This window comes from Megalobrama amblycephala, linkage group LG3 (genome assembly GCF_018812025.1).
Source record: "Megalobrama amblycephala isolate DHTTF-2021 linkage group LG3, ASM1881202v1, whole genome shotgun sequence".
NCBI lineage: Eukaryota > Metazoa > Chordata > Actinopteri > Cypriniformes > Xenocyprididae > Megalobrama > Megalobrama amblycephala.
Window position 1 is genome coordinate 46,779,191 of NC_063046.1, and position 25,238 is coordinate 46,804,428.

Consider the following 25,238-nt stretch of genomic DNA (forward strand, 5'->3'; position numbering starts at 1 on the left):
TGGATATTGACATGCAGCCAGGAATTGTGTTTCCTGACTTTTATGTATGTGCCTGATTTTGACGCCGGGGAAACACATAAAGCAAATCTGCCTGTAAATATTTTATATAACTAAAATATAGGTACGTTTAAATCCGAGTACTTATATCAGTGTTATATATATCGTCATATTGTCAGGCCCTAAAACTTGTATAATTTTTGTCAGTGTTTATTTAAAAACACCCAATTATGCAGAATATAAGATGGAAAATATTTAATTGATGAGTTGTCAACACAATATATAACAATACAATATATACGGTATGATTTTACCTCAAAATCCACCAATTTGACACAAAATGATAACTGCAAATGCATGTTTCTCTGCTGGAGTCCAGCTGTTTCTGTGAATTGCAGTGATTCATTTGCTTCTTTTTTCTGTAGCTTTCGGCAGTCTTTAAATATATAGTTCAGATTTTGTGTGAAAGCTATTTGTACAGTCAATCACAAAGCTCTTTCCCGTTTTGGATGTGTTTTGTGTGTTTTTCGTGGAATTCACGCTGAAAACCAATGCTGCCGCTCAGTCTTTTGCCTCTCAGTGGGCGTGACCGCAGTCGTAACGGTCGACGATGACGTCACGTGCATACGGTCATGCAGAATAGTGCTTTATAAGTACTAATAAACAGCCAATGTCTTAGTAATATGCATGCTAATAAGCAACTAATTAAGAGTGAGAATTGGACCCTAAACTAAAGTGTTACCGTCTGAGATCTGTATTTACCATTTGTGTAAAACAAACTAGCAAATGTGGAAACAAAAATCTTTTACTAATTTATTTACTAAAACAAGAACAGCACAGGTGTAAAAATTATAGTTATCATGCTGAGAAATTAGCGTATTTTTGGTTTTACTGTTTTAAAGTGTTTATGCATTCAAACTCTTGAAAATTCTGCAATTTTGCTATCATTACCATGAGGTGTTTCCAACATCACACTGACAGCTATGTATTTACAGTCCTAAAAGTGCTTAATGGTAGGTGATTATTGTGTTGATCACATGGAGGTGAGCACATTGTCGACACCATTGGTTTTGTAGATGTGATGCAAATTATCACAAAAGAGCATTTTTTAAAAAATAACCGTTGTAGTCAAGACCTCAAGAAATTTTCAGATGAGAAAAGAAGCTGTTTTCTTTTCTGTGTTAACATACAGTACACTACCATTCAGAAGTTTGGTGTCGGTACGATTTTTAAAATGTTTTTGGAAGAAGTCTTGTATCACCAAGTCTACTCACTAAGTATACGCACCAAGCAGTGATGGGAATAACGGCGTTATAAATAAACGGCGTTACTAACGCCATTACTTTTTTCAGTAACGAGTAATCAAACGAATTACTTTTTCTCCCGTTACAACGCCGTTACCATTACTGGCAAAAAAAAATGCCGCGTTACTATAATTGAGCTCACTGAAGCGGTTTTCATCTGAGTAGGCTCTCTCTTAGCCACAGGACCTGCAAAGTTTTTTTTCTCTGGTGTGTGCTGCGGTTAGTCATACTCAAATATAATTTTAAACTGATAATAATGAACGATGCTCTGTGTGTGTGTGTCTATGAGCATGCGAGCTGAGCGCGAGCTCAAACCAGAATACCCCTTGTGACATGCTGGATCGAAAAAATGGGAAATAAGTTGTTTAGTCGACTAGTAGCTATTCATTTAAACCATTAGTTGACTAATCACATTTATATTAATTTAATTTCTTAAATACTGGAGAGATTAAACCATATGAGCGTTTATGTAATAGACACTCAAGCGCATGCGCTTGCCATAAAGAACCGGCAAAAGTAATAATTATGAATGTGATAAAACACAGCAAGGAGACATTTTAATTGTTTATTAATAAAGTAGGGCTGGACGATTAATCGAAAAGTAATCGAAACCGAAATTCAGAATCTCTAACCGACGTAATTTTCCCATGTCGGTTATTTCGGTTTTTTAATCCTGTTAATACTTCCCCCTTAAAAACATAACTGCGTGTGTAGCCACGTGACTCCGCCCAGTCCAGACAGTGGCATAAAAGCAAAACACGGAGGTGAACGCCGGTTCAACACATAGTGATGGCGCGCGAGCGGTGAGCCTTGCGTCTTGACTAAACTTTGTCAGTTGTATTTGTTTTATGGTTTGGACATTCAAACGATTAGACGATCGGATGTGTATTATTATATCGAGCTACCGCGCTCGCATAGATATATACATATATCTATGCCGCGCTCGCGCAGCTGCATGTGGCACGAACACTCATACAAACATCTGCGCAAAACGTGAAGATCGCGCGCACACAGAGGAACGCAGAAACTTGTTGTCAGCGCTGTCCTGTGATTTATCACTAAAATAGCTTAGAAACTCAAAAGTTATAGCATCTATTTTTTCTACTTTTGAAGGAACTATTTACAACCCACAGCTTCACAATTAATAGAGAGACGGTATGACTAATTCACACACGCAATCACTACTGGTACTGTGCTAATTTATCTTTATCTGATTTACAACGAGCAGAAACCTGTAAGAAATGTTACAAACCATAGATAAAATAACTGCTGATAGTGAGCTATGATGTCAGATCACTCTTTCAACAGGAAAAAATATCCCACCTTAATAGTCAATAGGCTATTTACAGTACAAACCTTGTCAGTGAACTATGAGGGCAAAAAAAAAAAAAAAAAAAAAAAAATCAGAAATAAAATAATCGTTCATTAATCGTAATCGAGGTAAAATGTTCAATTAATCGAGGTTTTGATTTTAGGCCATAATCGTCCAGCCCTATAATAAAGTAATGTTTTCTGAATCAGTGTCGGCTGCAAAGATGAAGTTGACATTGCTGACTCTCATCTCCGCATATGGACACGCCTAGAGAGAGAATGCACATTTCATTCGGATTAGGCTGCATAATCAGAGTAGGCCTAGCCTATTTCTTTTCGTTTTTAGATATTTCAAGCTTTCTATAGATATATTTCTCATGTCTGCGAGGCAAGCAGCCTCTGAGTCTGCTATATTTCCTTCTTATTTATTAAATCCAGGCAATTGATTGATGAAACATTGATTAAAATTAAGATACAATTTTTACAAAATGAAATTCACTTTAAAGAGAGGCTTTCTATAAAACAAAACTTAATGAAGTGGTCAAAATCGTGTCTGACCCACTCCATGTCTCCCGATATATTGCGCATCTTATGATGCATCTTACTCATGCTGTTCACTTTTCATAATCAAGTAAATGAATTTAAAATATAACATAGGACTATTTAAACATAAATATGAAACTACATTTTCTTTAATGGCTACCAACGCGTATAGTACAGTACAGAGAAATTTCATGTCGTGAGGAAGAACGGATCATGAGTCACGAGTCGGATCAAGAATAATTTATTCTTAGACTTATATTTAATATTGGGGGCATTCAAGTTATTTGACACATTTAAAAAATTTTTTTAAAGTAACGCAGTAGTTACTTTCCCTGGTAATTAGTTACTTTTATAATGATGTAACACAGTTACTAACTCCGTTACTATTTGTGAGAAGTAACTAGTAACTATAACTAATTACTTTTTTAAAGTAACGTGCCCAACACTGGCACCAAGTAACATTATGAAATATTATGACAATTTCTATTTGAATATACAGTATATTACTGTAATTATTTTAAATATTAATGAAATTATTAATGTAATTTATTCCAGTGATGGCAAAGGTGAATTTTCTGCATCAGTCTTTAGTGTCACATGATCCTTCAGAAATCATTCTATATGCTGATTTGCTGCTCAAAAACATTTATTATTATTAATGTTGAAAACAGCTGTGTACAATTTTTTTTTCAGGATTCTTTGATGAATAGAAAGTTCAATAGAAACATTATGAATGTCTTTACTGTCACCTTTGATTAATTTAATGCATCCTTGCTGAATAAAACTATTAATTTATAAAAAAAAAAATTCTTACTGACCACAAACCTTTGGATGGTAGTGTATAATGTTACAAAAGCTTTCTATTTCAGATATTTCTTTGAACTTTCTTTTCATCAAAGAATCCTGAAAATAATATTGTACATAATTGTTTTAAACTTGTGCCTATTGATTCCCGACCCGCAGCCGCACTGCAAAAGACAATGTAAATATTATTCCACCCGTTACATCAAATATTAGCGGTTCACCCGTCATGTACCCGCCCGTGTGCAGGATTCTGGTTCAGCTGACAAAAAAGTTGGGCAATCCCTGCATTGCATGTAAATATGAAATGATGTGAATTTGTATATTTTAATGTGTTTGTAAGACAAAAGCCTTCCAGGGACAGTAATACATGGTTGAATGACTTAATGTCTTCATCAGGAGCCGATTAGATATGCAATGTTGCAATGCTTAGAAAACACTTCTTAAAAGTGAAATGGTTTCTGTAAATCCAGTGATAGTCACATGACTAGTGGCTGGACTGTGTGTGCACTTTTATAGAAAGGAAAATTTAAAAGATAAAAAGTAGTAGGGAGAATCAATGAATTATAGATAATTTACTACTATTTTGAGAATAACATCATGTAATCAATAAACTGTAGTATGATTACAAGTATTTTAAAGCATAATGTAATATAATGTTTGGAATCTGATTTACATGTACGATGGATGGATGGATGGATGGATGGATGGATAGATAGATAGATAGATAGATAGATAGATAGATAGATAGATAGATAGATAGATAGATAGATAGATAGATAGATAGATAGATTACATTAGATTATAGATTACAATGCAGCCAAAGATAATTTATGAGAAACATAAATGATTACTTTACCTGCTGAGTCAATCAAATGGCTCTAGGAATAAGTTTTTAGATTGGCTTATTAATTGATTAATTATAACTTTGTTTTTATCTAACAGACCACATCCATCTGATGCTTTAAAATCATGCTAAATTTAACTCTAACCCTAAAGCACAAACAAACAGATGATCTTATTGCTGCTGTAATGTGTAATGCGTTTTTAGAGGATTACCTCAGTTATCTGCCCACATGCTTCCTTTTTCCTTTGGTTGGACTCTTGGATGAAGATAAGCAGCAGACTGAGGGTGCACATCTGCATATTCAGAAAAAATGCAGCCTACTCCATCAGTCAGCTCATGTGTCTCCAACACACACACACACACACACACACACACACACACACACACACACACACACACACACACACACACTGCACACCCTCACGGCTGCTGCTGTCATCACCATCACATGGAGCAGCTACCCACACAATGTACCCTTTCATCATACATCCCTGAATTTTAAAGGAATAGTTCACCCAAAAATAAACATTCTGTCATTATTTACCCACCCCCATGTCATTCCAAACCTGTATGCTGTTTTTCTTCAGTGGAACACAGAAGCAGATATTTTTGATAAATCGCTATGCCTTACGACAGCAGTTCATAGTGACCAGAGACTGTCAAGAAAAACACACCATAAAGCAGCATAAAAATAGTCAATATGACTATACAGGATTCCAAGTCTTCTGAAGCCATACACTATATGTCTTATGGACAACTTTTGTGCTTCTTTTTTGGCGCTATTTGAAGATTGGCAGCAATTCATCACTATGAAATGCTGCAGTATGGCTGAGGTTGTGTAATGATTAAAATAACTTCTTTTGTTTTCCACTGAAAAAAAATAACAACATGAGGATGAGTAAATAATGACAGAATTTTCATTTTTGGGTAAACAGTTTCTTTAAAGTTAATCACATGAAAAATGAGAGAGTATGTTTTATTGACTCTGATTTATTTACTTATGTACTTTATATCTACTTATTACTTGCTTGCTTACTTTATTTACTTATTTATTAATTAAAGTGTGTAAACTTTCTTTGTGTTGTTAATGCCATGTTTATGGTTTTTATGGTCATTTTTAACTTTGTGATATTGGGCATCAATACAACAAACCAATACAACCCCCTGACTCTTAATGCATCGTGTTTTCTTCAGGAGCATCGGTGAATGTTTGAACCTTTTTTAGTAGTTTGTTTGAGTCCCTCAATTGTCCTCAGTGTGAAAAGATGGATCTCAAAATCATATAATCACTGCTGGAAAGGGAAACTGAAGAATCTGTAGGACCTGTAGGATTTTTCTGAAGAACATTGAGCAGTTTAACTGCATAGAACAAACAAGGGACTCATGAACAATCATCACAAAACAAAAAAAAACACAGTAGTAGATCATCCAGGTAACCACACACAGTATTAAAGGTGCTATAGAAGATGTTTTGTTTTATACATTTTTGCAATATTACTTGAAATTGTCTTTACTAACTGATAAAAGACTATTTATTAGGTGCACTGAAAGGAATAATATTAATATACATCATCTGTGCACGAGGTAGGGCCTTAAAAACATCAGCCAATCGTTTACGCGATCATCACGTAAACGATTGGCCCTCTGGTTTGTCAATCACTGCCGTGACATTCCTTGTGAGAGACGAACGCGGCTGCGCTCTCCAGTAACTTTCCACACTCTACAGGCGCCGCATGCGAATGTTTTTGTCTGGAGACAGGAGTAACAACTGCAGATTATGAGTTACCTGCAGTGAGTCCGACATAATGAATCCACTAACACGACACAGCGAATGCCGGTGGTAAACACTCGTGTTCCAATACTCGTGCACAAATTTTGGGAGGCGTTCCCTCGAAAGGAAGGGGGGTTGTTCTTACACATGCGCTCATTTCAAAAACTCAGTAACAGTCTTTGGTTTCTCAGTCGACGAAAAGATCCTCTTTAGCACCTTTAAAGGGTTAGTTCACCCAAAAATGAAAATTATGTCATTAATGACTCACCCTCATGTCGTTCCAAACCCGTAAGACCTCCGTTCATCTTCGGAACACAGTTTAAGATATTTTAGATTTAGTCCGAGAGCTTTCTGTCCCTCCATTGAAAATGTAGGTACGGTAGACTGTCCATGTCCAGAAAGGTAATAAAAACATCATCAAAGTAGTCCATGTGACATCAGTGGGTTAGTTAGAAGTTTTTGAAGCATCGAAAATACGTTTTGGTCCAAAAATAACAAAAACTATGACTTTATTTTTAATTTTTTTATTTCATATATATATATATATATATATATATATATATATATATATATATATATATATATATATATATATATATATATATATAAAATTTAAACATACTTTCTTGTTAGATGTGATTAATCGTGATTAATCAATTTGACAGCACTAATTTCAACATTTTGTAGATATATTTGGAACTCATCAAGTGCTAAATAGCACATTTATTTTCAGCGAGATCTGAGTTTGCATACACATTGTCCCAAAAAGTCCAGCATTAAGCAGATATTTGGTACATATGCTGATCAAAACGCTGAAAACTGGGCATGTTACGGCTTTGCTATGAGCAGTGCGTACCAGGCTTACGAAAGAGCCTAGATGAAAGCCGGTAAGATTAATTTCCTTTCACTGTGGAGTTATGTTTTCCCTTCTGGTAAAATATACAGTAATCAAACCCATAGGAACCGAGAAATGTACAGTCAGACTTGAGAGAGTCGAGAAGGAGGGATGAAAGAAAACAGCACATGTTGTCACGCAGAGATGATTTATAATGTATGAGAAACACTCCCCCTGTATTCTCGTTAAGGAAAGGGAGCTTTGTATCTTGCATCCCAATATGTCATTGGCTACATTCGGAATAGAATACTACCATAGTTCTTGTACTGTTTTTTTTTTTCTTTTTCATGTAGTATGTATACTGTGCAAAGTATGAATTAAAGACCCAAATGACCCAAATTACACTGGTCATACAACCAGAACACACTGTATGCAACAAAGTAATGCTCTTGCCTTGACCTTCTGTTTCCAGTTTGTTAAGAAATCTGGAAATAATATCAAAAAGTAACTTTAACATTCTTTGTTATTTGTTCAGATTGCCAGGATATAAGATTTTTATGCAATATTGGGTTAAAATGCAAAGTAACTGTGGTTATATGCCCTCAATGTTGCATACTACTGTTTGGATCATGTATATATGCTCTCTTTCACTGCACATTATTCAGTAGTACATCATAGCACATACTCAAGAACAGCCCTTCTACTTCTGTCTTTCAATAATTAGATGTCATGCTATATGAAAATGAATACATTTGTTAAACTGAATTTGACTTACTTCGTTTAGGTTGCATATTTGCAGTTATTGTTTGTGTTTCAAAATTGAGCAGCTTTATTTGGTTTTCACAAATGATATGGGCTTCACAGATGGATTATGGGTCCATGGTTTTTCTTGGGTAGTATCTGCTGATGTTGACTGTTTTGTTTCTTGCTTGGGCAGGAATGTTCAAGGGCTGATCAAAGTGGTTGGGAGGCTGCTGCAGATCCAGGCAAGTCAGCGGGATAACGGAGCAAGCTTCACCTGTCCATATTCAATTAGGTGAGTGCCTTTTCCAAGAGCAACAGCTGCTGCCACTTGTTCTAAACCCAGGAAAGTCACAAATTATTTTTTTTTTTATTTTTTAAACATGCAAATAATGCTTCATAAAAACAAAGTGAAGATGACGAATGATCAAAAAATGAAAGATCAAAAAATGACACAACACAAGAGCATAATACACGTAAGAGTTCGTTATTATTCACCAGACAAACAATGGGCCTCATTCATGTTACACGAGCAGAACTAATTTTTGTGTGCTTAAATCATTCTTAAAGCTGTTCTGATGTAAATTTTCAGACTCATGAAAATGTTTGTATTTTCAAAATGATTGTTGGTACGAAAGAAGTTTACACCTGCTCCCTATCTCGTGTAAATGGGACGTAAAACACTCAAGCATTCTGTGTTCTTTTAGGCAAACTGATGACACTGCATTTTGATGTGCTATGTACCATAATAATATTTCATGAGCTCTTTTGCCCTGTCTTTTTTTTTTTTTTTTGTAGCTGACTATTGAAACTGTTCAATTTTGGGTAAAACACAGCTTGTCACTGTCGCATTTTACGTAGTCGTCCAATCACAGTGGAGGAGGGGCAGGACAAATACTATACTGACCAATCCTCCTAATTGTACAATGACTGAACGACAATAGAGAAGTTCCTATTGCTGGTTACTACATTTTTATATTCAGTAATATTCTTCAAAATGCGATACTAGTAACGTTACTATATATTCCCAATCATAGCAGCTGAAAAAACGCTGCGCCTGCAAAGCGCTCCCAAGCGCCACCATCTGGCCGTTTTCAGAAGAGCACCAGGCAGTTTCTCAGCATGCTAAAAACGCTTTGGTGGACACGTTAATTGAATTTTTATTGTTTGTCAAATGGCCTATTATTCTCTTTTGCATTTATGCAATATACTGGAGCCAATCATGAGAAGGGGGTCCAGAAGTTTTCACAGTGTTCTTTGAAGGTGCTTTTTGTAAAAATGACAGCTAGTGGTTGAAATGGGTACTGCAGTCCAAATTCAAAATAGTTTGCCCCGTCCCCTCCTCCTCATACTCGATGATCATGCTGGTTGCCAGTTTAAAGACACGTAACAGGAGCAAGCTCAATTGACATTGGAAGGCGAGGAGACTTACACACTGTAAGATAATTAGTTGATTTATTGATTTTATGATGAGTTGATATCACGTTTTAATATGCTCCCGTTCATAGAGATTTTTAGATGGATGCTGAGGCTTTTTAGGTCAGGTAGAGTCTGTGATCTCTGACCCAGTTTGTTCACTGGCTTCCATGGCTGCAATTCGCTGCATGTGTTTTCCGCCAACTGGTAGCCCGGGGTGGCGAAATACTATTGGGTAAATTGGCAACGTGCGGTCTTGCACAGACTATAACAAAAACAGAAATTCCGACGCGGAACGCAAATTTTAAAGTAAAATAACTGGCTGTTGCAGTGGTTTTCAGAGAGACGAGTATATGAACTCAGCATGTTTAATAAATATCTGCAAACATATTATGGTATTTTTATGCTTTAGTGCAGTCAAAAACTTACACGGAGCACCTTTAACGTAGTTGTAATTCATGGGCGGGGATTATGCTAATTGTGAATGAGCGTGGACACGCACCCTATTTACGAATGATTGGAATTAGGGATGTGCAATCACGATTAATTATGATTAATCGTTTGCAAAATAAAAGTCTGTGTTTACGTAATGTGTGTTCTGTGTATAATAATTATGTATATATAAATACAGACACATACATTTATATATTTAAAGGTGCCCTCGAATGAAAAATTGAATTTATCTTGGCATAGTTAATTAACAAGAGTTCAGTACATGGAAATGACATACAGTGAGTCTCAAACTCCATTGTTTCCTCCTTTTTATATAAATCTCATTTGTTTAAAAGACCTCCGAAGAACAGGCGAATCTCAACATAACACCGACTGTTATGTAACAGTCGGGGTGTACGCCCCAATGTTTGCATATGCCAGCCCACGTTTCCAACATTATAAAAGGCATTAGACAAGGGCAGCCAGTATTAACGTCTGGATGTGCACAGCTGAATCATCAGACTAGGTAAGCAAGCAAAGACAATAGCGAAAAATGGCAGATGGAGCAATAATAACTGACATGATCCATGATAACATGATATTTTTAGTGATATTTGTAAACTGTCTTTCTAAATGTTTCGTTATCATGTTGCTAATGTACTGTTAAATGTGGTTAAAGTTACCATCGGTTATTACTGTATTCACGGAGACAAGAGAGCCGTGGCTATTTTCATTTTTAAACACTTGCAGTCTGTATAATGCATAAACACAACTTCATTCTTTATAAATCTCTCCAACAGAGTAGTATTAGCCGTTAGCCACGGAGCACTATCAAACTCATTCAAAATCAGAAGTAAACAATATAACAGTATACAATACTCACATAATCCGACGCATGCATGCCGCATGCATGCCGAACGCTTTGTAAAGATCCATTTGAGGGTTATATTAGCTGTGTAAACTTTGTTAAGGCACTGTTCAAGGCAAGCGCGAGCTCTGTGGGCGTGGACCACGGGATTTAAAGGGGCCGCAGCATAAAATCGGCGCGTTTATAATGATGCCCCAAAATAGGCAGTTAAAAAAATTAATAAAAAAAAAACTATGGGGTATTTTGAAATGAAACTTCACAGACACATTCAGGGGACACCTTAGACTTATATTACATCTTTTAAAAACATAATCTAGGGCACCTTTAAGAAAAATGTTAGATTTATATATAAAATATTTATATGTATATATATATTTATTTAAACATGCATATATTTCTTAAATTTATACATGTGTGTGTATTTATATTTATATATACATAATTATTATACACAGAACACACACATATATTACGTAAACACAGACTTTTATTTTGCAAACAATTGCGATTAATCGTTGCACATCCCTAATTGGAATTCATTAACATACAAGTTTAACTATCAAATCTGATGTTTACGATGTTCGTGAATCGAGAGGAGAGTTTTCGGGAAGGTACGTTTTACAAACAAATTACGCAGAATTTACTCGAAAAAGGAAAGTTTCATGAATGAGCCCCATTGACACTCAGACTCTCCTGTTATTATAGCAAACATGACAACAACAGAATATCTTGGTTCTGTGAAACCACGGCGTCCGTTTTCAAGTCTTCCCACTTAGATCTCAGTGGTGGCAAGCATTTCTAATATTAACACGGGTCCTAAAGCTCTTGCCTGATCATAATGCTTCTTTTTCTAGTGATATTCCTCTGACCTTTTTTCTATTGTAATGTCTCTTTGTAGAGGTGTGACGAGATCTCGCGATATTAAAATGTGACAAGATTTCTCGTCGAGTGAAAGGCTGTCTTGCGATATCGCCACGACGGAGAAATTAGCATAGAATATGCCGCAGCTATGTTTATGTTACGTTTAGGTGCCCACCGCAGCACCGCCTCCAGTCGTTTTTCTTTTTTTACAGAAATAAAAAACATTTACTTCAGTTGTATAACGGTCACTTTAATAGTAAACTATTGTAAACGTCTACTCTGCTCATCCAGCACGAGCTGTAGAGTCGCGCACAGTGCAGCAGGAATCATAGTTCACTGATCACGTGACAAGAGTAAGGTGATATGACTGACCATGGCGGAGAATTTGTTGCGTAACAGAGCCTAAGCGTCCGATAAATATCTTATCTTGTAGATTGTGCGCTCAGCACCACCGGCCCTTATACACAGAGTATGTGTGATCACAAATTTGAAAGCGAAAGTCCCAACACCGATTCATCATGCTGAAAACCTGTGCTGACCAGCTGGCCCCCATCTTCACACAGATCTTCAACAGATCACTGGAGCTGTGCGAAGTCCCCTCATGCTTCAAACGCTCCACCATCATCCTCGTCCCAAAGAAACCCAAAATTACTGGACTAAATGACTACAGACCTGTGGCTCTAACATCTGTGACCATGAAGTCATTTGAAAGACTTGTTCTGGCTTTTCTGAAGGACATCACTGAACCCTCACTGGACCCCCTGCAGTTTGCTTACCGAGCAAACAGGTCTGTGGATGATGCAGTCAATATGGGACTGCATTATGTTCTACAGCATCTGGACAGACCAGGGACTTATGTGAGGATCCTGTTTGTGGATTTCAGCTCTGCTTTTAACACCATCGTCCCATCACTCATCCAGCCCAAACTAACTCAGCTCTCCGTGCCCACCTCTGTCTGCCAGTGGATCACCAGCTTCCTGACAGACAGGCAGCAGCTAGTGAGGCTGGGAAAATTCTCATCCAGCACCCTCACCATCAGCACCGGCGCCCCTCAGGGCTGTGTTCTCTCCCCACTGCTCTTCTCCATCTACACCAACGACTGCACCTCTAAAGACCCCTCTGTCAAGCTCCTGAAGTTTGCGGATGACACCACACTGATCGGCCTCATCCAGGACGGTGACGAGTCTGCTTACAGACTGGAGGTTGAACAGCTGGCAGTGTCTGGTGCAGTCTTAACAACCTGGAGCTCAACACGCTCAAGACAGTGGAGATGACCGTGGACTTCAGGAGAAACCCCCCTGCTCTTCCCCCACTCACCATCATGAACAGCACTGTAGCAGCAGTGGAGTCATTCAGGTTCCTGGGCACCACCATCTCCCAGGACCTGAAGTGGGACAACCACATTGAGTCCATTGTGAAAAAGGCCCAGCAGAGGTTGTACTTCCTTCGCCAGCTGAGGAAGTTCAACCTGCCACAGGAGCTGCTGAAACAGTTCTACTCTGCCATCATCGAATCCATCCTCGGCACTTCAATTACCGTCTGGTTCAGCTCAGCTACCAAATCTGACCTCAGAAGACTACAGAGGGTAGTCCGGTCTGCTGAGCGAATCATTGGCACAACCCTCCCCACTCTCCAAGAACTGTACTTATCCAGAGTGAGAAAAAGGGCAAAGAATCCAGCACACTCCCTCTTTGAACTGTTGCCATCCGGTTGACGCTACAGAGCCCTGAGCACCAGAACGACCAGACACAGGAACAGTTTCTTCCCTCAAGCAATCCATCTCATGAACACTTGACAAACACGGAACACATAACACTATTACACATTATTTACTTAAAACACTTATTTATATCTCAATTTGCACCCATAATTGTACATACAATTGTCTATAATATATATTGTCTTTTGCTTTTTTTGCACTTTGTCTATCTTGTAAATTTGTATATTATTATTTTATTCTTTTTATTATGTGTCTTGTCTTGTCGCTGTTACTCTGTTGCACTGTGGAGCTTCTGTCACTAAAACAAATTCCTAGTATGTGTAAACAACATACCTGGCAATAAAGCTCTTTCTGATTCTGATTCTGATTCTGACGTGTGGAACACACCACAAAAACTAGCCGAACAGACGCTCACCGACGGCCGACCATCGGCTTGGTGTGTCATGGCCCTTACAGCTCGCATATCAACTTTCATCAAGCATGTTTTTAGTTTGTTTGGTGAATTAAGCCTGGACTATATGACCTCTTATGATAAGTTATTTAATAATGAATCAAATGACCGTGTATTTCTCCTCCTCTGTCGAGTTTCTCCCCGGTGAGAAGATGAATGGGTCGAGGGCTCTGTGCTGGCCTGGGATTGGTGCTTGGCCTTTAGCATGGGTGGGCACAGAGGGTGGGCTTGAGGATTAATGGAAGATGCCTACTGGTGCTCATTGTGTCCGTCTGCTCGGTGGATCCTCTGCAATCTGCTCTGGGGTCACAAAGCCACTTACTGTAGTTATCCAACAGAAGCAGAGAGGGTTAGGGTGGGGTTGTGTTGCGATTGGAGAAGAATAAATCAACTCTTTCCACAGGAAAAAAAGACACAGATTAAAAGCTCAAACTGTTAATCTCATTTATTTGTCTTGAGCACAGTCTTTCTTAACTGCATACTAAACAAAACTATGCTATTTTGGAACATATGTCCTTATACTTCTGATCAATTTATTTGATCAGAAGTACAGTAAAAACATCAATGTTGTGAAATACAGTTTAAAATAACTGTTTTCTATGTAATTTATTCCTGTGATGGCAAAGCTGAATTTCCAGTCTTCAGTGTCACATGATCCTTCAGAAGTCGATTTGGTTCTCAATAAACCTTTATTATTATTATTATTATCAATGTTGAGAACAGTTGTGCTGCATAATATTTTTTGGAAAACGTGATACTTTTTTTCAGCATTCTTTGATCAATAAAATTCAAAAGAATATTTTGTAACATTATAAATTTCATTACTCTCACTTTATTTATGATGAATTTATTATATTCTTGCTGAATAAAAGTATTAATTTCTTTTTTTTCTTTTTTTTTTACTAAAATCTAATGTATATCAATCAGATGCCAATTCAAAAAATGCTGACAGATTCAGTGAGTAATTTGTTAGACTAATTTAAACTAATTCAAAACTCTATTTTGACTAATAATAACAGCCGTGTAAATCAATATACACTGACTGGTCATATGTATGTTGTGTGTTATGATTGATTTATTTTATTAAAAAACAAAAATAATATAAAGTATTAAATAGAAAATAAAATAATAGATAACACATATTATTGTGTCTTTGCTGGACGTGTGCCAAAACAATCATAACACAAAACATACATATGATCAGTCAGTGTATTTTGATTTAGGAACAAATAGCTGTTATATTTAGTCAAAACTCTAAAGGGTGCAAACTCACAACTCTGTAAATATAAAAAATAAAATAAAATGCATTACATTCACTATGAGTTCTGTATATTCAGTCCAACTTCTGCAGGCTCAAACCTCTAAATTCTCTTCTACTGCTAAAGTTTTAAATGTCTCTTCTGGTTAAGCAGTCTCGCTCTAAACTTTCATTTCAAATAAGTACGATGGAGGTCAATGTGTAAGCCAGCCTTTGTCTGGCAGTTAATGTTGTGGCTGTCTGCCGAAAACCGCCCCTGATGGATGAACCCTGATAATGTGATGGCCGCACCAGTTGGCCAGGGAACAACAAGAGATAGATGAGCAAATGTTTGAACTGTTGGATGTCTGTGGAGGGAGAGGAGAGCTTTGGTGCAGCCCTAACATCTGTCTGGAGGTGACCCAGACCATAAATGCAAGTGCTGAGAGACAATTTACCATGTAGACGATTTTCAAGGTAACTTAATAAAATACTTTATGTTCCTGTCTGACCCATTGCCAAACACACACACAAACAACATGATCAGGCAATTGGATGAGTTCATTAATCTTAGGATAAAAGAGCATGCGTGTTTGTTAATACAAGGGCCTTTATTTGTGTCTTAGCATTAAGGGTAGACATTAATCACCAGCATAGCATAGACATCCAAGAAACAACTGCAAAAGATTTGAAGATGTTTTGTATGTATTGCATGATTAAAAATAAAAAAAAAGTTGATTTTTCTTTTAAACGTTTTGACGTTTAAATATGTGTTTGATCTTAGGAGCTTTCCTCATCCCTACATCACAGTGCTGGAAAACCGCCCCGACTGCTGGCCCGCTCTGCTCCAGGAAATTGATGACTTTCTTCAGCTGGCTACGGACAAGTATGAAAACAGCTAACAATGACAAATCTGGAGGATTTGATCAAATCTGGTGAAAATTTTAGAACATCTTAAAGGGGTCCTGACATGACAAATCAAATTTGCCTTAATAATTTGACAAATAAGAGGTCTTTGTACCATTAAAACATCCTACAAGTTTCAGAACTTAAAGCATCCTCCTCATTATAAACATAGCATTTGTTTAATCAAGCTCTGAAAACTGTTCGTTTGGATATCGTGGGATTTTGATGTATCACAGGCAAATGCATTTGCAAATGACTGCCTCCAGTGTAAGACATCGACAAATAGTTTGACATCAGCGCACCTTAGGCCCTGCCCACTGACGTTCATTCGCTTAACAGCTGGCATTTGCCCACACTGACATCAAAAGCAAATATAATTTCCATTATAATCACTGAAGCTGTCTACACTGGATACAGTATACAGATGCTCATTCAGTTTCTGACACACTGCATGCACTTGAGTCTGTCGACAACAAGACAAATGGAAGAGTAAAAGAAAGCTCGGTTTTACGTGTCTCTGTACAGACTTCAGAAGGATCCCAGCGTCGAAACAGGTGGATGGTTTATTTTAATGGCATCCCAGATCGCTTCAGAGGACTATATGTTTGTTCGGAGCATTATGTTTTCGTAAATGAGGTTTTATATGGATAATGTTCACGTGCAATAGCGAGTGGGTGTTTATATTGTTTCCTATGCAGTGACGTAGCCAATCATAACAGTTGCCTTAAAGGAGCCGCCCCTTAAGACAGATAATTTCAGACAGTGTCAGAATTTTTTTTTTTTTGGTGTGTGGGTGTGCAAAAAACATTTATTAACATTTAGTTACATTATATGTGAACCCCAAGGAACATTAAAATAATAAAAGATACATGTCACGATCCCTTTAATTATATTCTGTCTTTGTATACATTTGTCCCTCAAATGTTCTATTGTTTTGTCATATTTGTTGTTGTTTTGTTTGTTCTGTGAAAAAGCAACAACACTCAAATAAATGTGTTAAAGAAAGTATGAAATGAGATTCATTCAAGAGAACTCAACCAAGTGCCGTATAGAGTGTCAGTGAAGTAGACCATGTGCAATCTCTTGTTGTTTTCTCCTGTTGTTCTTCATGCTGCCTAAAATCTGTAATAACATGACACATTTAATTTTGTAAACACTTACAAGTGTATTTATGGTGTGTTTTTCTTCAGAGATGAGCCAGTGTATGTGGAAATGCTGGTACCGTTCCTTCGTTACCTGTACTGCGAGCCCCAGAGGTTGCCCGAAAACGCTCTGCTCAGACACAGCCTCCTCAGGGTCCTGCTCCAGCCACGAGGGGCTCCTGAGCTTGACAGCCTGCAGGAAAAGGGGGCGTCCGGCACTAGGGTGGTCCGGGAGCTGATCCGCAGCCTCTTTGACCTGCTTCCGTACATGCTGGTAAGCTGGAGGATGATTTCTAATATGCTGAGCTGAAGTAGCTCCACAGCACTATGTGGCTTAGATCCATGAAATGTTTCAACAGAAGGTTTACATTACCCATCGTTGTGAATTTCACATGGTGCCTAGCTCTAATTTATGATTTAACAAAAAAATGCAGTAAGCGATTTCTTAGAAACTTGTTGAAAATTTAAATCAACATGCAATATTTGCTGGATGTCTGTTCTGTGTCTGCTGAAAAAAAAAATGGAAAAGAGAGAGTAAGCGGGACATTTGTAGAAAGACTGCAGAAAGAGAGATGGCTGAGATAATGCCAAAGAGGAAAAGATGACATGAATATAATTGCAAGAAGGGTTATGTTCAGGCATGAGCTTTAGGACACATGTAAATATTGGAAAAGCTTTCCAGTGTTGGAGAGACATTAGAGATGGGGAAGGCCTGAAAACGAATGCAGAGGTTGGTTTGTTTCTGCTCGATATGCAAGTAACATCGGTTTAGCTTTCAGATTCAGCTGTTAGTCGGTGCATGTTTTGCATAGCATGTTTGTTATTTTGGGGGTGGAGCAATGAAAGGAGGTGTGTGTTTGTTTGGGTGTCGATTGCAAATATTAAAGCAGAAAGTCTACTTCCATTTTTTTTTTTTATGCATACATACACACAGCCTTGCGAAGTGTACTTCACTTGACTCAAATGTGTACACAGGCGTTTGACTCATGCGCATTGTGACAAATTGCAATACCTCTAAGAGTTACAACCCATATAAACATCTTTGTATTCTTTCATGCTAGAGTTGTACAAATGCGGGTACTTTCTAACATCTTCACACAATCTGTCGCTGTAGCTTGCATGCGTTCCGACAAAGAGTATAGAACCCAAGAGGCGAAACTCTGATGCTTTTTGGGTAACAGCCACTAGGTGGAGCTTCGGTTGCGCGGCAGCCATTTTGGGGCGAAAATGCCAACTGGACAATAGAATCCATCACATCTTATGCACCCAAAATCGGTGAATCTCACAGCCAAATCAGAAACGCAATAGAAAATTTCTCAAATTCAGTAAATTTTATGACACCTTAGCCTATATATGTTTTATGTTTCAGTTGTGGAATCCAGCTATTAACGTACACATCTGAGGTAACGTAGTTAGCCTACTTTATTGAGTATTTCCATTTTATGCAACTTTACATATTTACTATTAATAGTAAATTTAATAAATTAATAATTAATAAAGTTAAGATCATCATGTTTGTAGCATGATCCAGGGGATTAAAACGTACAATATATATGTCAGACCTAGTGGAGTAATAGTAATAGTAATAGTAAATTACTCCACTAGGTCTGAAATATAACCCAAACTGACTGGGTTTCTAGAGAGCAAAGGTTTTGTGAAAAAAGTGGAAGACTTAAACGCAAAGTCCGTAAAATAAACTGTTAAATGGATTTGATGATCACTAGTGATAGTATTTTATTCTGTGTTGTCATCATTCAGGTTGGATTTTAGCTTTATTGTACGTTTTTTTTTTTTTTTTTTTTTTACAAAGCAGCTGATATTGCAATAGAAGCTAGTGGACTGCCGAGTCGTTTTCATCCCAAAATGGCGGAAGCGTAGGACTGCTGGGTGCCGGTGTTGCAGTGGAACGTTCTATTGAGTTTCACTTCTTGTCAGTATAAGTTCTTTGGTTCCGGTATGTTCTGTTTATGCAGTTTTTCTTCGACTACCTTGTGAATCGACGCCCCAAAGGCACGGTTGCCACCTTGTGGATAAAGTAATTACTGCAACAACAAAAAAATTAAATGCGCATGTGCGACCTGCGAGTAAAGTATGGGCAGTTAAGGCCAAAGTATACTTCACTTTTTACAGTAATTAGTTTATCCACAAGGTGGCAACTGTGCCCCGGGGGCACCGATTCACAAGATAGTCGAAGAAAAATTGCATAACCAGAACAGACCGGAACGCATGCAAGCTACAGTGACAATGGAGGCCTACATAGACGACAGATTGTGTAAAGATGTTAGAAAGTACCTGCATTTATACAACTCTAGCATGAAAGAATACAAAGATGTTTGCATGGGTTGTAACTCGTGGCAAGAGATTGCTCAAAACTGCACATGCGTCAAACGCTTGTATGCGTACGAGTCAAATGAAGTATACTTTCCAAGGCTGTCTATAATTTCTGCTTTACAAAAATTAGGTGGTCTGCATTCAGTATGTGCGTACTATTCTGATGATGAAATTTGCATCACATGCACTTTATGCTGACCCTCGCATATGCATTAAAAGTGAAGTATACTTTAACCTTAACAGTGTTTCTCAGAAATTGCTTGCTGCGACTTTAAGGGTGCCTACTGTTCAAAACTTTTGGGTCAATAAGATAAAACAAAATACTTTTATTCAGCAAGGATGCATTAAACTGATCAAAGGTGAGATTAAAGACATTATAATGTTACAAAATATTTACTTTTTATGCATCAAAGAAATGTATAAATATTAGGGGTGTGACGAGATCTCGTGTCACGAGATCTCGCGAGATTAAATTGTGACGAGATTTCTCGTCGAGGCGAAAAGCAGTCTCGTGATAGTGTGAGGGTGAAATTTGGAAAGAATATGCCACCGCTACGTTTGCGTTACGCCTCCACTGTCGTTTTGCTTTTTATAGAAATAAAAAAACTTTTAATTCAGTTGGATAACGGTCGCTGCCACTCCCTATTCACAGAGTAGGTGCGATCGTGAAAGTGAAAGTAAACGCGAACGCGATTTCAGTACCCCGCATTTGAAAGCGGCTCCCTGATGAATACAAATATCTCTCAATATGAAAGCTATCTTAGGCTGGGCTGTGTAGTTGTAAGCATCTTTCAGCTCTGTATCATGCTAAAAGAAAAATTTGGTCTCTATTTGCACTTTGAATATTGAGAGAGTGCGATTATGGTTGCACTTATTGACTGCACTTAAGACTAAAAGAAAACGTATTTATTTTTATGGTAACGCTTTACAATAAGGTTTCATTAGTTACCGTTAGTTAACTTTACATGAACTAAGGAAGAACAATACTTCTATACTATTTTAGTTAATGTTAATTTCAACATTTACTAATACATTGTTAAAATCAAGTTGTATTTGTTAACATTACTTAATGCACTATCATGAACTAACCATGAATGACTATTTTTATGTTTAACTAACATAAACAACGATTAATAAATACTGTAGCAAAGATATTGCTCATTGTTGATGTTGGTTAATACATTAATGTTAATAAATGAGACCTTATTGTAAATACTCTTTTTATTTCTATGATCAATTTGTGGAAAGAAGTTCAGTTAGGAGGTCAAAAGTTGTAGAAGCTCATAAATCATGTACAGTAAGGTCTGAAGAGACTCATATGAAATCATACAGGAGAGAAGCCAGTTTGCGGCAAAATGTTTTACAGTGCTTGAATATTGTTGTCTTTTACTGCATATGATAATTCACACTCAGAAAGTAGAACTGAAATGACATTAATTAAAAGATGATTAGTTAAAACATTTCAAATACACCTGCAGATTATTTTTCTAATCATGTATTTCATCTTTGAGGATTTCTTAAAAATAGTGTGTAAAAATCTCGTCTCGTTCTCGTGAGCTACCTGTCTCGTCACACCCCTAATAAATATCCTTTTAAACATTTTCACACTTAGTTTACACATTATACCTGATATGCAGTCAGTGTCGTCATCATGTGACCCATCAGGTGGACAGTATAACAGCAGTGGTGGAGTTCAGCTCATTTGCTGAATCTCTGACATCGGCTCTGCTCACTGATCCAGGCTTCTGGAGGAAGGAACTGACCCAGCTGGCTCTTCAGCTCCTGTGTGCCTGTCAGCTCAGTGTTCATCTGAAGGGAGAGCTGATGTCTCTCCTTCACACACTCCACCAGATAATACCTGCACATGCAGAGGTGAATGCACACATTACTATGATATTTTCTGGCATATTTCATGCATTCTGTATTGGTGGTGTAGTGAAGTTGAACAAACTGGACCACTTTTATGGATATATTAGAAACAGTAATCTCTCTTTAAATTAGTACTATCTAATTGCATTCATTTACAGATGCAGATTCATTCAAATGCATTATTTTAAAAGAGAAAAGGCTAAAATAATTAATATTTTTTGTTGCTACAGTTGCACTCTCAGTGTGATCTCAACAAATTTTCTCCTCTCATCTTTATAATGGTTTTGTTTGCACAGCGAAACGATTTGCATTCAGCTTTCCCTCAGAGGCTCCATCTGTGTCAAACCGTTTGTCTGATTGTGCTCTATCTAACTGTAGGAACTCCCGTCTGAGCAAGTGATCATCGGAATCTCCCTGCTACTGCTAAGCGCCTCCACTTCTCAGCAAACTGCCCTCCTAGAGCTCGGTAAAGGCCCTCTCGATATCTGAATGCATCATATTGACACGGCTAGCTTAATTTCCATAGAAGATGTCAGTAACAGGCAAAAAATCATTGCGTTTTTACTTTGTCTTGCTGAGTTTCATGTTGATTGCAATATATACAAATAAAATGGCAAGAAAGAAAATTATGAAGCTTTAGACTCACTAAAAAGCTGTTATTTCAGAATAAATTGCATTGGAAAATTATGATAATTTTAGTGGTGTTTTTTTAAGGCTCATACTTGGGGTAAGTGGCCAGTGACTTAAGAATATGTACCAGTCATAAATATTTTTTTACCAGCCACAAAACTGTTTTTGCAAAAACAGGCAGTTATGACACCAAAATGTTAGATACCAGTGAAAAATTACAATTCTCTATTCCAATTTCGCTACCACAGCTAAAACTACTATCCTAACTAATATAAATTCAAAATTAAAGACAAGTAAACATTCAGTAATAGAACAAATAATCAAATAAATACAACATAACAAAGATACAAATGAAATAAACAGTGCTTTTTTAGGTAGGTCAGACAGTAGTTTTCAGGTACAGATATACATAAAGTCAGCAAATGTAAAATAACACTTCATAGTCTTCACTGTATAAATTAAACATCCTTATTAATTAATCCTTATTGAAGTTACAAAAGTTATTCAGTCAAGATCAGTGAGTGATTATTTTTCTTTGTTCTTTGTTTGATTTATGTTAAAAACTCAAATGTTAGGCTGCTGTCACTTTAAGAGCGAATGCGCTGATCTAATATACTGATACTGTACACGTGCATTTACTTTCACTTAAGATAATAACTGACTATGTTTACTAGGATACTCGCAATTTGTGGACATAATTTTGTGTGAATTTGTCCGCTCAAGTGCAAGAAGACGTGAAAGAGGGCTCGGTTTAGTATTCACGCGCTGTCTTATGTCACGCCTTTCTGGGCGTGCGCTTCGATTGTGCGTGCACACAAAACTTTCCACACAGCACGGGAGTAACAAAATGAGCTTCCTTTTGCGTCTTCTTGTGCTTGCATATTTAAATTGTCAAGGCTTAAACTTTCATGATGATGCAGCGCTGGGTCGTCAACTATCCCAAGCATCGTTCACGTTCATGTTCATGCATTGTTAGGATTCATAAAAATGTTACCGACTGGCAAATGACACAGTTTCAAATGACACTTGACGAGTGTTAATTTTAGGCCCTGCTTACACGCATCCAAGTACCAGTCACATTCACTCACAAAATGTAAAAATCTGTTTTAAAATGAGTTCTTGTATTCGCTAAGTTAGAGTTGGTAATTATAACTTCTTTTTTCTCTCTGTTAGCTGTGAAGATTGTCCCACCTGAGGTGCCACCTCCCTGGGGTGCATCTTTGCTGGTTATGCCCTTGTTACAGGTGCTGTCCTGCTCCAGCCTCATGGAAGCCCTTACAGACACGCAAACACACACGAAGAACCTAAAACTGGCCAATTCACTGTTGCAAATGGTTCAAAGAGAATCCTCCGATCAGAAAGAGGTAGCACAAATTATAATTCACCCATTTAGAAGAGAGTTTTCAAAGTATTGTGTGATATTGGACTTTGCGCTTGCCTCTGCAGGACTCCACACAGCTGAGTTTGCCTCTCAGCACTTGGTACATCGAGCTTCAAGTGGCCACCAGCGTCCTACAGCGAATTTCTCTAGACTCCATGTCTTCTGTGGAATGGCTTTACTCCCTGCAGTCATCTCTCCCTGTCTGTGAACACGTCCCAGATACTGTTTGTCTTTTGGTCTCCCATGTTATCGTCAGCAGTCACGGGGATCTCTGCAGGTTAGCGTTGGAAACAGCCGCTGCCATTGCCGAGGCCGATCCTTCTAAGGTAAAGTTTTCATCTCAATGTTTAGTTGTGTATTATAGTTGTGTATTATTTAGTATGAGGTCCTAGTAGTTAAATCTCCAGTCTAGTAACCAAAAAGTTGAGGGGTTCATATTTACTCACCATTGTGTTCATGAGCAAAGCATTTAACAAATTTTTTTCTGTCCCTGCAACTTAAAGGAATAGTTCACCCAAAAGTGAAAATTCTCACCCTGTTTGTCTTTATTTCTCTTGACAATTTTTGTCAAATGTTCATGCTGACACTGACATCAAATAGGATTGCACCAATAATTATAATGATAAAGGCTGATAACCATTAAAGTTGCCCTAGATTCAGAATTTGAATTTACCTTGGCATAGTTGAATAACAAGAGTTCAGTACATGGAAAAGACATACATTGAGTTTCAAACTCCATTGCTTTCTGAGGGTATCACCTGCGATACCACCGCGTTTTTTTCTTACCAGTGTGAAAGAGACTCAAAATACTCCGTCAGTGTTGCACATACAATTAAGAGTTATACACCATTTTAATCTGTTGAATATCTTCTTTCATTTGTGTACACTCAGAGTAAAAACAAAATGTTGTGCTTTTTGTAAAATAAAGAAAACTAACATGATGCGTGATCTCTCGTCTCCCTCTGAACAAAGTCCAATCTGATAGTTCTTAGAAAATGAACTGTAACTTATGAATACTAATGACAAAAAAAATAAACTTATGTCTAAAGAAACGTTGAAATGTCAGATTTTAAATCATGCAAGTCAAATCGAAAACAAACATTTTTGTTTATGTAATCTGCAGTGATGGGAATAACGGCGTTATAAATAACGCGCGTTACTAACGCAGTTACTTTTTTCAGTAACGAGTAATCAAACGAATTACTTTTTCTCCCGTTACAACGCCGTTACAAAAAAAATGCTGCGTTACTATAATTGAGCTCACTGAAGCGGTTTTCATCCAAGTAAGCTCTCTCTCAGCCATAGGACCTGCTAAGATTTTTTCCTCTGGTGTGTGCTGCGGTTAGTCATACACAAATATAATTTTAAACTGATAATAATGTACGATGCGCTGTGTGTGTGTCTGTCAGAGCATGCGCGCGAAGCGCGAGCTCAAACCAGAATACCCTTTTTGATGCTTGATCGAAAATATGTGAAATGAGTTTTTTTCTAGTCGACTAGTAGTTGTTCATTTAAGCTATTAGTTGACAAATCACATTTATATTAATTTAATTTCTTAAATACTGGAGAGAATAAACCATAATAAGGAGCGTTTACATAATATAGGTTATATAGCACTCAAGGGCACGCATAATTGCCATAAAGAACCAGCAAAAGTAATGATTATGAGTGTGACAAAAACAGCAAGGAGACATTTTAATTGTTTATTAATAAAGTAATGTTTTCTGAATCAGTGTCGGCTGCAAAGATGAAGTTGACATTGCGCCTAGAGAGATAACGCACATTTTATTCGGATTAGGCTATATAATCAGAGTAGCCTCTTTCTTTTCGTGTTTAATTACTTC

General features: G+C 37.3%; 1 protein-coding gene across 2 annotated transcripts in view; it reads left to right on the forward strand.

Moving 5' to 3' along the window:
- Positions 1 to 25,238, forward strand: part of focad (focadhesin) — a 90,823-nt gene that overhangs the window by 7,684 nt on the left and 57,901 nt on the right. For both annotated transcript variants that reach the window (XM_048185714.1, XM_048185715.1), the window contains exons 5-11: positions 8,347 to 8,445; positions 15,920 to 16,021; positions 17,232 to 17,457; positions 21,180 to 21,386; positions 21,762 to 21,849; positions 23,187 to 23,377; positions 23,460 to 23,720. In XM_048185714.1, coding sequence (XP_048041671.1) covers positions 8,347 to 8,445; positions 15,920 to 16,021; positions 17,232 to 17,457; positions 21,180 to 21,386; positions 21,762 to 21,849; positions 23,187 to 23,377; positions 23,460 to 23,720 — 1,174 coding nt within the window. The remainder of the gene's footprint in view (positions 1 to 8,346; positions 8,446 to 15,919; positions 16,022 to 17,231; positions 17,458 to 21,179; positions 21,387 to 21,761; positions 21,850 to 23,186; positions 23,378 to 23,459; positions 23,721 to 25,238) is intronic.